Genomic DNA, 13,452 nt, shown 5'->3' with positions numbered 1-13,452 from the left:
ACCTTGTTTTCTCGACACAATTAATCTTTTTATAAAGACAAGAAAAGATGCACTATGTAGTGATCATCACCAGACGTCCAGCCTGTCCTGCTTTTGAAGTCACTGTAAACTAACCTTTAGGACAGCATCAGCCCCGTTAGGAATGTTTTAAGGATATCACAGCCGACTTGTTGTTCAGCAGGCTGCAAGACCGCATGTTGTCATCTGCTGTCAAATGCGAGCGGTGACTTACAGTCAGGCAATGTTGGGCAGAGATTAGGCTCATTGGAGACACCCTGACTGGAATGCAGACGAGAGTCGCAGGCTCAGGCTGGAGGAAACGATAAAAACTGCAGTCAAGTTGGACCTTCCTGAGATGACACTGAAAGTCAAATATTTGTCATATTGCGAAAGTGTTCCTGCTGATGCTGACTAGGTTATAACAGAAGTGTCTTGCTCATGTGAATTTCACCATCAAACTTTTCAGCCTATGTTGTAATAACTAGTCCCCATTAAATAAACCTTGTGAACTAGCTTGTTGGGTCATCAGCTTGGTAGATGTTTAACTTTTGCTTGCGGGTTCGGGAACAACAGCATGGAAAGCAACTTTTGTTCCTTGAGCTCATCCCAAAGACAGTGTGGTATACTAAATGTACCTGGCTGGAGGCATTGCCTTGTCGGGAACAAAAGTCTCCCGTTAGCAATTGATGCCACACGTGAAAGACTGTGACGGGGCTGGCTGCAGCTTTGCTCTGTGAGACGGACAATGAAGCAATTCTCCAGCTATTTTCAAGTAGATAATCAGTGAATCTCTCGACCCAGAGGAGGGTACACGTTGAATACTTCAGTAATTCAGAAGGTGCCTCACTCAAGCGACGCCGCTAAACTCCAAAGTAACTGCTTCGGATGCAATGATGGCTTCTTTTTTTTTTCCACTCTACAGCCTGCGTTTTGCCAACGAACATTTATTTTTAGATCTGGTTTGATACTGAAAACCATGGCAGAGAAAAACAGAGTGATATCTCTTTCTGTAACCACTCTTCTCCCTCTGATGCTGTTGTTTAGCACACACACACACACACACTGCTCTTATTTCTCTCTGTGTGTTTTGTCATGCCTTGCTCTAAGTAATGGAGACCCCAGTGTTACAGGTAGGGTTGCAAACAGTAGCAGGGGACTCGCACTTTAATATTTCGCGAGGCAACGAGTATCATCAATACAGGACAGAGTCTAGGGCCGAATACACCAATTGTTAATTAAAATTGTCCGTTCTGCACAGTTGCAGATACAGATCATGCTAAACTGAGATTATTATCATTACTTGTAGCATTAGATTACTTTGGTGGTTCAGCTGTGCGGATTGTTTCCGACTTGTGTGATCCAAACATTTACAATAACTCCGGAGCATTGTGAAGTCCAAAAGTATCGACTGAAATATTCTGCTTCAATCCATATTTGTAAGGTTTTAGCCTTGGTGCTTGCATGCACACAACGTCAGGCGAGCGCCAGTATTAACAGGGCGGTCAATGTAACAGCACCATAAATTACATCTGTACAACCACGATAACACAAATCCTTTCTTTTTAGGGTGAACGTGTCATAAAACATGACACGTCTTCATACCAACGAAGAAGACGTTTGGTACGACCTGAAGTCAAGACAAAGCTGTGTGAAATATTCTATTCCTATGTTGCCAAGGCAGCTTTAATTCAGCACTGGTAATAGTAAACTCAATATCAAAGTCAGCCGAAAAAGACGGACAACATGTCAAACATAACCCAGCATATGGTTTAGATCCCTTAAACCACCGTACGAACTACATCATTTACTTTTGCCAGCCATGGAAAATATAGAAAACGACACTTTTCATTTGAAACATGCATCACACCGTCGCTCCGTTTGTTGTTTGTATCGTTACCGTACTTTCCAGATATGCTCTCCTGTTTTCCCATCTCCCCATGTTCCTGAGTTTACAGAGTAGGTCCTCTACACTCTGCTCTCACAACACCAAAGACATGAAACATTATTCGGTGGAGCATCTTGTTTTCTTCCTTCTCCAACGTTGCCTCCCTTTGACCCTGTGCACATAACGTTCCGGCTGCTCTTGCAGAGCAGCTGTTAGTGCAGCTAGATATATTCTTTCCTTTCTTACTGAAACCGATCAGCTTAATGATGCAGATTTAAAGACTTCTTGTCTCCACCAGCTGAATTCGGAGGACAGCTTTGTTCCATAACGGCAGCAACTCGACTACAGTGGGTTCAGACAGTGGCCGCTGGAGCAGTTTGTGGATTTGGTGTCTTACTGCTGCAAATACCATTTCATGGGAAGTAGCTTTGTGAAGTGTTGTTACATGCTCTCACTGTGTGTCCGTGTATGCTGCCATGTTCCTGACTACAGGCAGCCCTCTGTGTGTTGTGTCTGCCTCTGTCTGGTTACACTTGGTAAGAAGATACCGGGATGTAAACAGAAGTTTGAGCATGCGCATCGATTAAATCCTGCAACACTACATGGACCCTCCTGATAGCAGGCCCCACATATGATGACCCAGCAGCTAATTATCAACGACTGACTCTGCAGTTTAAAGCAGCCGTTAGCAAAGCTGTGATGAACAGGCTGTACACTACCTGGCCAGCATTTAGCAGCAGGCAGACAAAGTTAGCAACTAGCTGGTGAACATTGAGCATGAAGCAGCTTAAGAACCAGATATCTTTCTTCTTATGCAAAGAAAACAGCAGAGCTAACAGGAGAAGGAATGTCCGACTAACATGCTCCATTACATACATGGCTGCATTCTGTGTGGGTTCCAGGGTCCTGGCACTGCCACACCCAAACACAATGCAGCTGTTATTAATGTTAGGAGCCGCACCTGTGCTTGACAAGTCCACAAGTCCTCTGTAAGAAAGATATTCACAAACTGACATGTCATTGATCAAAGAGTTGAGACAAACATATTTTACAGGAGTTTTTGTGTTGTTTTTTTTACAGTTAATCATTACAGTCATTATTAACACAATCTGCATCACCATCTGCTAAACTGTGATATTTTACTCTGACAACTCAGCGTGTTGTCAACAAAAGACCCTGCTCTGCAAACAATGAAATCATAAAATTCTGCATTTAAATGTCTCTCTTTGACGCGGCTTTCATTGCACTCCATACATATACACCACCGCTGAAGATAAGCTGCGATGAGACAGCGCCATCGAGGCTACAGAGATGCATCCTCGGGCTCTTGTGTCGATCTGTTCAGAGGGGAAATGTTGAGGACCTCTGCCTGAAAAACACCGAAACATCCAACGCGTAGATCCACAAGTCACATTGCGTCAGTCAGCCTCGTCTCAACTGTAGCCGGGTTTCCTCCCCTTTGGCACCTGCTGTCATCCGGGTGATAAGATGAAAGACAACTCGCATCTTAAAGACTGAGCCTCAGCCAAATGGCATGATGAATGCTGATTTTACACACTCGGTAGGAAATGGACAGAAATGTAGCCCGAGAGGAACCCGTCACGACCCGTCAAGACTTAAGAATGTGGCGCCACATCCACACCATCAGATTATGATAATCAGCCTCTTGTTCACTAGCTGCAGTCTATCATCTACTGAAGGCTCATTTACATACCGCGTGAGTCACAGGCGACTCGTGCCGCCTTTCAGAGTCAATAAATACGTATTGATGAAGGTCATTTTCTTGACAGGAACACAGCCGTTTCGGACCAAATACCATATTTAAAATTCCAATCTGTATAATCCCCAGTAAATTCACTTTTGTTGATATGGTGAAAAAATATGGCGAAATTGAAATCTAGTTAATTCTACTATGATCTTTCAACAGAACAAGCCTTAGTCGTGGTTGCAGGATTGCTGCTATAGCCGGGATGGAAAGCAGCTTTTGGGAGATTTCAGGAGACGATTTGAACTCTGGTTCACTGTCAGACTGGAAGGTAGATTTCTACATCTCACAGAAGAGGTTGTTTTAAATGTCTTTCATCTTTCTGAAGATGAAGCTCACTCTGAGAGAAGAATCTGGGGGTTAGAGAATATACTCATCTGAAGATTATGAAAAAAGAGAGAGCAACTGCCGTGGAAAAATCTGATTTTAAATATTGAAACAGCTTGCCCTGACCTCAGGACTGACAGATAACGTCTTTGATAACATTCGTGTTCAAGTGGGTATTTTGATTTTCAACTGCTGGTACAAAATATACTTCAATTTGGCCATGGTCCTAAATGTTTCATGGCATTGATAGCACGTGTCCAACAGAATCAGCAGGAGGGATTAAGGCTGTTAATTGCATTGGAAACACAAAGTGGCATTCTCCCCTCGCCCGCCCGCCCATTACAATGCAAAACATTTTTGAATGCTTTGCTTCCCAGAATGCATCATGAACCAGACTTAATGGAATTCTTCCTTCATTTATTCAAGGTCAAAGCCCATCACTTCCACAAGTGCTTTGCATTGTAAATCCTCTTCTCAACGCGTCTGTAGGGGAATTTAAACAGTTGAAAATGTCCTGTAGAAGTCATCTAAATATCAGTATACTGTCAGTGAATAGTGAGTCTGTGTTTGGAAAAGAAAACAGCATGGATAAAGTCAACTAAATACAACCTGCTATATTCGAAACATTTCCTTCTTTTCTCCCCACTGAAGCAGGTTATGAACTCAAGTTACTCTGTTAATGAGCGAGCCTCAGTGTTCACAGTTAAGTTATGTGAGATTATTATCAGGTACAGCACCAAACACATCAGGAATACTGGCATTCATCAAAGTCCTGACAAACACATTTCTGTCCATTGAGAGCACAATGCAGTGTTGCGTGGCAGCGCTCCATCCAAACACACACACACACACACACAATGATTGATGGGCATCAACAAGACTGTTCAAATCTCATACCAGGTGAAAGGTCACAGTTTGTTGGACCAACAAATTTGTCCCAGCAAAAGCAAGTGAACACGCGGCAAATCCAAATCCACTCACTGTTTCTACCGTGTGCCGCTGAATGCATTTTGATTTAAGCAACACAACGGCAATTAGCTTCCCATGAATGATTCGTTTCTCAAGACACTCTTGAGTGCCGCTTGGAAACGAACATGTAAATGGAGACTTTTTCAAATTCACAGTATCCGCGATACAAATTAAAACCAAAAAAAAAAGAAAAGAAAATCAATATTACATTAGCGCTTCATCTGCTCACACAGCAGAGAAGAGTTTTGAGCAACTCTGAAGATAATAGTCAGTTTCCTTAAAAACTAGCCATCTGTGGTGATTTCTTGCAGGCTTGATTAAAGATACAGCGCAGATTAGAAATGGTATTTCTGGGAGTGGATAGACTCAATCGAGAGATAAGTAAGTTAGGTGTTACTCCATACACCTGCACTTGAAGATACAGGATATAGGACACAATAAAACGTCTTTAAATAAGAGTGGGAAGTGAAACAAACAAGTGATATTGCAGCGCTGCCTCTCCCCAGGCTGCAGCTGTATTATGCTCTCTTTTTGCCCAGTGTATTCTTCTTCAAATTAAATAATGGGCAATCCAGACTAAGCCAAGGAGAGCTTTAGGTCTCTATTTCACTCATAAAAACTTCTAAAAGTAACCAAACAGTCTGATTAAACTCAAACTTGTATCCCTGCATGTGATTGGAGTACGAGTGGAGATCACAGATTGCATGACAGGAAAATGTTTGGAGCAATAACATAACACACATACAGTGATATCTTGAATCACTTTCTCGTTCGATAGATTTCCTGACGCTGATTAAATTGGAGGACGAATATAAGTTGCTCTGTGACTTCATAGTTGCTCTGCTTTAGGACAAGTGCAATAAGGTCATCCTTTCCATTAAAAGCCCACTTATACTCCCTGTGTAAGTGTCACTTGTTAAAGATATTACATCTCACAGTGTACATTATAATGCAGCAGCAGCAGTGCTTGGGTGTGCTCAGAGGATATATCGTCTGATGTCACAGAGATCAGGTCTCTGCTTTAACTAATACACTCCATTACTTACAAACTACTGTGGGGCCCGTCTTTGTTACTCATTTAAATGAGCATTTCGGAGTTTAGTGAACTTCATTCACACTGAACGGTGAATGAAGAGTTGTGCTTGATTGGATGTGTGGCCAACTGGAGTGTTGATGAATGAATCAAAGCACACACACGAGGCACCTTTTCTGAATGATCTCTAAAAAACAATCTTTGTAGAAGAATCGGTTTCATTTAGACATTTGAGACTCGCAACAAATAAATTGTTTCCAGCGACTGCTGAGAAATACCTGAAAGAGATCCCGCAGAGCAGCACTAATGAATATTTCAATGCGGTGGGAAGAATAATGACAACAGACAGCCCCGGTGACTCCAGCCTCATAACAAAGCAATTATCAGTGAAGAACTTTGATTCGCTATTAAAGCGTCAGATTTGCAAAAACAAAATGCTTGTGTGTGTGTGTGTGTGTGTGTGTGTGTGTGTGTGTGTGTCAGTACAACCCCTCATGGAAACAATCTCCCCTCGAAATATAGGGAGACAACACCGAACTGAAATGATTCATCTCTTCATGGAAGCCTTAAGACGTCAACCAGAGTAAAGGAAAAAAACGGAAATCTTTGCAGCATTTCACCTTAGGACCTTATCACAAGTTGAATGCACAATTTGCTCTGAGCAGAGCACACGCATCAACCACAGCACACAATGCAACACCAACAACAACATATTCTGTACTGACAACACTTACGAAATAACAACCACAACAATAACACCATATCAGACTACCAGAGGCATTAAAGAGATGCATTAAAGCCAGCCATGTGTTTCAAATAAATTGCTCTCCCACTCCAATAAAACTCAAAGCTCCATCTGACCATAAAAGACAGGGACGGGCTGCCAGGTCTGGCAGGAGAATAGAGCACACTGTGCAGAATTACAACATGTTACGATAATAGAGCACTTACTGTGGTGAAGTTCACCGGGTAGCAATCCTCTCCTCGAAAGGTGCACTGCAGTAGCATCTCACCGATGTCATGACCTGTGCGGTTATAGAAATCAGTCATGTTGAACAGCTTTGGCTTGAAGTTCTGGAAGTTTGCCTTATCCTTTAGGGCAGCGAGAACCTCGGGCTCAGCCAAGTGCGGGTTGGCTATTTGGTAGTTATTGTTAAGGAGGGCCAGAAGCTCGCCCACGTGATACAGGTCATTTCTGGTGATTTGGGAGAAGCGGAACTCATTGAGGTTACAGAAGGTAACCGCTGGGAAGGTGAGGTTGGTCGCCGCCACCTCGTCCAGCTTGGTGACGTGGGGGTACTCCAGGTAATACGACACGCGATCCATGCAGACCAGCATCAATAAGCTCAGCGACCCGAGGAAGGAGAGGCTCCAAAGAAACCGACGGAACGTCATGTGCCCATAGGCGAATATGTGACTCATGCCATGTAGCGTGGATCTGTTGGCGAACGCTTGCAGGTCGGCGGGCCTGGTGCTCCCAATGCTTTCCTCTGAGCTCCCTTTCATGGCTGTAGAGTGATGCTCAACACTGTCTGCCCAAGAACTTCAGGTTAAACGACTGCGCTTAGCAACAGCAGTAGCAGAATCCAACCAGCAGTGTTTGGTTTTGGCACACTGCTCCTTTTATTCCCTCAAGAAGTGGTAATTGTCCCAATAAATAGCCACCTGAAAATGGTTTGTCAGTCTCTGTAACAGTTTTATTTTCATCACAATTCAGCTCCCAGTGGTTGTCAGCTGTTCCTGTAGTCCCAGGTACCCCCCCCCCCCCCACCCCTCTGTTTCTGGCTGGTATTTTATTATCTCCAAAAGCTGTCTCTCTCTCTCTCACTCCCCGCTCAGCTGTCCTTTGTAGCGGCACCAAATACAATGACAGCACCAGAAAAACAGACTTCTACCAAAACGCAAAGCCTCCCGATTCCCGAGTGGTGCGAAAAGGGACAAGAACACAAAAGGACAAGGAGAAAGAGAAGAGCATAGGAGACGTTAGAGGATAGAGGCGGGAGATGAGGGGCTGCAATGAAAAGGTCTAGCGTTTGGAGAGAGGTGCTAATAAGCCTCAGCAGTCAATGGGACCCTTCCTCCTCTAACCGGAGAGAATGCCTCTACATCGCTGTGATAATGGGATGCGATGGTTTTGTAAATGGAAGTAATAAAGAGAGAAATGGCTCACTGGTCCCCTCGCGGCTTTTTTTTTGGCTCCTCTTTTCTCACCCAAAAATTAAAAAAAAACGAAGGGGGTCAGAGACCTTCCGACCAGCACACCAATGTGCTTGACAACCGGCGTTCGCAGCTCCTGCGGGTTCCACTTCCTTATTTGCAGAAGATCCTCAGTTAACAAGGGGAAAAAACCACCTCTTGATGCTTTATGGCCACCCCCCCACCGGCATTACCACTAAAGGCGCTCCGACACCTCCAGCTTTAGTCCTGCTAACATACAGATTTATATTCTGCCGTGTGGAGCCTTTCACTCTCTTTTTCGCTTCCTCTCTCTCTCTCTCTCTCTCTCCCACCACTCCCCCATTTCTTGCTCTCTCTCTCTCTCCCGCTCTCTCAGTCTTCCTCTCTCTCCCCCATCCTCTTTAGTAGTCAGGATCCATCCCACTGCTGAATGGCTGCTTTGCCTGCGTGTCTGTGCTCACAGGGGAAGTCTCTCAATCCGGACGCCACCTTCACCGTGTTGTTATTATTCTCTCATCTGCTCCAACACGCTTGCTGGCATACAACAATGCTACAGGTTGCACGTTTACTGCATTGATATACACGTAAAATGTCCACATTTTAACCTTTTCATAACAATGCAAACAAGTAAAGCAGGCAGATATACGGCCGAAACCTGCTGGTTAAATGTTTTCTTCCTTATTACATATCATTCATTAAAAATCGGATAAAAAGACCTTTCTGTATTGTCTTCTCTTGTGACAGCGTGGGTTACATATTTCCATTTTTCTTTGTAGTTCCAAGCGCTGGACTAACGGCAAAAGCATTTCACAGTCAGGCTGCAGCAGTCCAGCGATACGGTCCGCCGTGTGTGACGACATGAGAGTTTAAAGGTTGACCAGTGATGAAGTTGGTGATTTTGACTTTGGTTGATATTTATTTCACCGCACCGTTCTAAAGAAACCCGTTCATTTCTCCTCGGACCGAAGGAGATTATCACTCACTGGCCACCCGGGGATGTCTTATTATCATAACAAAAGGTGAGCTGCCGAGGATGTGACCGCAGCCCTCGAGGACGAAATCAATGTTCTGCCCTGGTAACAACGCACAGCGACCATAGCAACTGTTACCCACAACACCACAGAGGTATGCAATTCAGATGAAGCTGCGAAAAAAACATTTCATCTGGAAACTTTTGAGAAATGCAACGTCAACCCTACATTGTCACGGTCCAGATGCAATTTCTTTTGAAAGGAAATGCAACGTGGAGCCTGGAGTGATGGAGTCTTTTCACAGGACGGGGAACGCTAAGACATAGAATAAGTCGACCAAAACAGCGTCGGACATCTTGCAATTTCACAACTACAAGACATCACAGCATCTGAACTGTGATCAAAAAAACATATATATTGTGATTAATAACTAACACTGTCTTGTTCACGTTTCCTCATATATTGATGAATATTCAATGTCAGAATGGTGAATGTTGTCATCGTTGTAGCATAAATCTGCATCTTACTTGCATCTTTCCATATTCAAACACTCTTCACGGCAGGCTGTATCTATTCATGTTCTCTTAACATTCGGGCGACGTTGTCCTGTGTACAGATTAGCAAACTTTAATCCCAAATTCATACTAGCAGGCATGCCTGTTGTTGCAGATTGCAGGATGAAAGTGGCGGACTTTTCAACAGTAATTGGCTTTCAAATGGATGGCAGGAGGCACAGCATAATGCATGGAATATTAATAAGGAGGGGAAATATTTATGGCGCTGCTCAGCACTTGCACTCTCTTTTTTTGCCTTTGAATTTGACTTTAAACTATCAACTAATGTTCTGAAAAAGAAACACCTCTGGCTTACAAAGGCCGGTCTGTTTCTTCATGACAGACACAATGTCAAAACTGCATGTTAACTCGTCCAGGTATGTTTGCAAAAGCAACTCAATGTTAAGATGCAACACTATTTATAGACTCGTTGACCCCTGATGCAGAGCGAGGAGTGATTCACAGTCATGTCCGATGTGTGTGCCCAACCTATAGCTGAGCGTCCACCGTGTTTTTCTCTGGCAGAAAAGCGATAGCAGGGCGCTGGGGACTGAAAAGTTCAAAGATTTCAACTGGAAGTGCTCGGAGCGGTCGCACAAAAAGAAAGTCGGAGCGCTGTGGGAAAAAAAGGCGCTGGGTGCAGCACTTTTTCCTTAGGGGGGCACATGCAGCCGCATTAAACTGAATAAAGACGCGATGTAGACACTCCTGATACAGCACTAAACACAATGTGGCTCTTAACTATAATCTATGGGCATCCTTTGCCCTATATCTTTGATCATACTTTGTGTAAATGCTACAACTTTTCCATGTTTAGCTTTGGTCAACTTTCCAAGAAATGTGATTCAGATATTAATCCAGAACAGCTTTATCTGGGATAATGCACATTAAAATGTTTAGCACTGCCAGGAATGATCAAATGGAATCAAAAGCTACTGTATGGAACGCTGGCTGAGAACAGGATATCTGAGAATTGACGAGATTCTGTGTTTTTCTAATTACCACAGTTCAGCAGGAAATCCTAAGACAAGCAAACCCTCCCTGACACGATGCAAAGCTAAAAGGATCAATTTCAGCAAGTCATTCTTTGTGATGCCCAAGTTACGCAGATTTTGGCAAGCACCTCGGAGGACAGAGTACCCTGTTAGGAAGTGAACTCTGCAGTAAAGCAGTCTGCGTTTAAGAGCACATACATCAAGAAGTTAAGGAAAGGAGCAGCAGAGATGCAACACTGCACCCAACAGAGCAGAGCCAGCACGGACCAGCCAAAACACCTGAACTACAGAGACTGAAGCGTGATCCTTATACTATCCCAGCCTCGACAGTCGTCCAGATGTGTACAGCCCAGAGTAGAAATATCTTTTGTTTAGAATGGTAGTTGCATTGGGAAATAATGTTGCCGACCTTTGTTCCATCTGTACCTGAATCACAGACATTTATTTTATTATTAAGATAAACTAAACGCTGCGTTGTCCTTCAGGGCTCCAATTGCTCGGCCAACTGGTGGGCAAAATTATGAAGCTCTAACATTTGCTGGTATGTTCACAGAAACACAAACCGGAATATTTGAATGAAAGATTGTGAAACATGTGCATTTGGCCACTGCAGAGTAATCACTGCTGACCCTGCAGAGAACATCGTAACCTTTAGCAATATGTTATGTTGATAAACGGTCAACACTTTTCTTTTTCTGTGACTCACTCACCTCTGTCTCCCCCCTCTCCATCTTCTCTTCACAGATGAACGAACAAAGCGCAGATATCTGCCAGACAAAAGAGAAAAAGGACGGCCTTCACAAGACGGTAAGCCGATGGCTGCTGTTCAATGTTATTGCTGCAAATTACTTCGCATAAATGCAGTGTGAGACAAGGGGCCTATTCGTGTGTAATCTACTGCTCAAATATCTGCCGTGTGATGTGGAGGACAAAACTGAGAGGAGGAGAAACAGTCCAAGACCCGAGATACAAGAATGGCAATTTGTGAAATAAAAGCAGATATTTTACTCATTTACTCTACTAAAATAAGGATGCGTCTCTACTGGATTAAAAATGCTTAAAACACAGCTGCCTAGAAGTTTGTCTTCTTGTGAGCACAGTTGTTTCTGTGTGTGCTATACTTGGCAGATATAAATCCCTCTCTTCACATCTTGTTTTGTGAAACTTTAAGTAAATAACTGTGACTTGCAAAAGGTTTTCAGTATTGAATCCGGACCGATTTAAAACCCCAAAACGTCTCCGTGATGAAGCTGTTACTGCAAAGCTCCAACTGCCTAAAACTCTCTAAACACTGCTGTTAATTTACTTCACACTCTATAGAAAACTAAATAGCCTCCTCGATGGAGAGTGGGGGTTGCAGCAGCTTTCTATTCCCTACTTATCTGAGATTAATCACGGATGCATCTCGACATTGAGTGGAAGCTCGGGAGCTTGACTAAAGCCAATCCGACTTTCCCAAGCTCTGGTACGATAGCAGAGAACGAGCACGATGAAGCGCTCTACCATTTAGAGAGACGTGTTTGAACGACAAAGGGAATTATCGGTGTTCAGTTCCTTTAAGTACCTTGAGTCTCATAGACCAAAAAGATAAAACATCTGTGATACAGGAGCTAGATTATAGTATACACACACACACACACACACACACACACACACAGCAGACAAGATGTGTGACGTGTGTTATTGGCTCCTACTTCAACTGTGTATTAAGAACTATCTACTTATTAAAATAGGAATGATGATCAACTGAAATCTGAAAAATACAATAACATTGTGGGATATGGGGAGTAAGATGCTTTCAGGCAAACACAGTATTTGTGTTTAAAATCAGTAGAAGCTGACAGGTTTTGAATTAAATCTCGATATAATTAGTCCTCAAATACACCGGCCTAAAATATGTTACACTGCGTGACCAGAACAATCACACACTGAGGGACAATAGGATGTTAAATTATTCATCCTGAACAACACAACAAGGATCCGATAAAGAAAACACATGCCTGGAGTAAGAAATATTTTTAGCCCAATTATCAGCATGAAAATCAGAGATTTGCCGAGATGCTCTGCACGCAACAGTGTCCAGGATCAAACGCGGGCTTAGGGACGTGAACACAGCATTACTAAACAACAACAAATACCCCCATCATCACAGACAGGACGCCACAGAAGCACCAACTAAAACTGGAAAACATTCTGAGTACTTTAAGAGGACGGACGGACCCACTAGGGGGCTCCAGAGCATGACCTACCCGGAGAGGGCTCACCAAAGACATTGATTATTGTATATATATATATATATATATATATATATATATATATATATATATATATATATATATATATATATATATATATATATATGTATATATATATATATATATATATATATGTATATATATATATATAGAGATATAGATATATATATATATAGATATATAGATATATATATATATATATATATATAGATAGAGATCTATATATATATATATATATATATATATATATATATATATAGAGAGAGATATAGAGATATATAGATATAGATAGTACTGTATCTGATTGTTTTTTCTGCAATCTGAAAGTGATGAGATATGTTTAGAGTATGCCTTAATTTGCGAAGGAAACCAAAAAAACATGAACTAGGACAAGGCTGAATGGCCTTTGCAATTAGTCCTAATTGGCAGTTTGTTTGGACTAGTTTAGAATAATTAATGTAGCAAGTAAATACATGCTAAATTAAAATGACAGGGACTTAACACAGCACTCCTCCACTAG

General features: G+C 42.6%; 1 protein-coding gene across 1 annotated transcript in view; it reads right to left on the bottom strand.

Moving 5' to 3' along the window:
* The window catches only part of asic1c (acid-sensing (proton-gated) ion channel 1c), a gene marked incomplete at its 5' end in the record, with an annotated part of 73,145 nt that extends 65,660 nt beyond the window's left edge, over positions 1-7,485 (bottom strand). Inside the window, one exon of the mRNA XM_079285072.1 lies at positions 6,931-7,485. Within this exon, the coding sequence (XP_079141198.1) occupies positions 6,931-7,485 (555 nt within the window). The remainder of the gene's footprint in view (positions 1-6,930) is intronic.
* Between the last annotated feature and the right edge of the window lie 5,967 nt (positions 7,486-13,452).

This window comes from Melanostigma gelatinosum (genome assembly GCF_949748355.1).
Source record: "Melanostigma gelatinosum genome assembly, chromosome: 15".
In the NCBI taxonomy this organism is placed as follows: Eukaryota; Metazoa; Chordata; class Actinopteri; order Perciformes; family Zoarcidae; genus Melanostigma; species Melanostigma gelatinosum.
The sequence above is the reverse complement of the archived record's forward strand: the minus strand, read 5'-3'. Positions and strand labels throughout refer to the sequence as shown.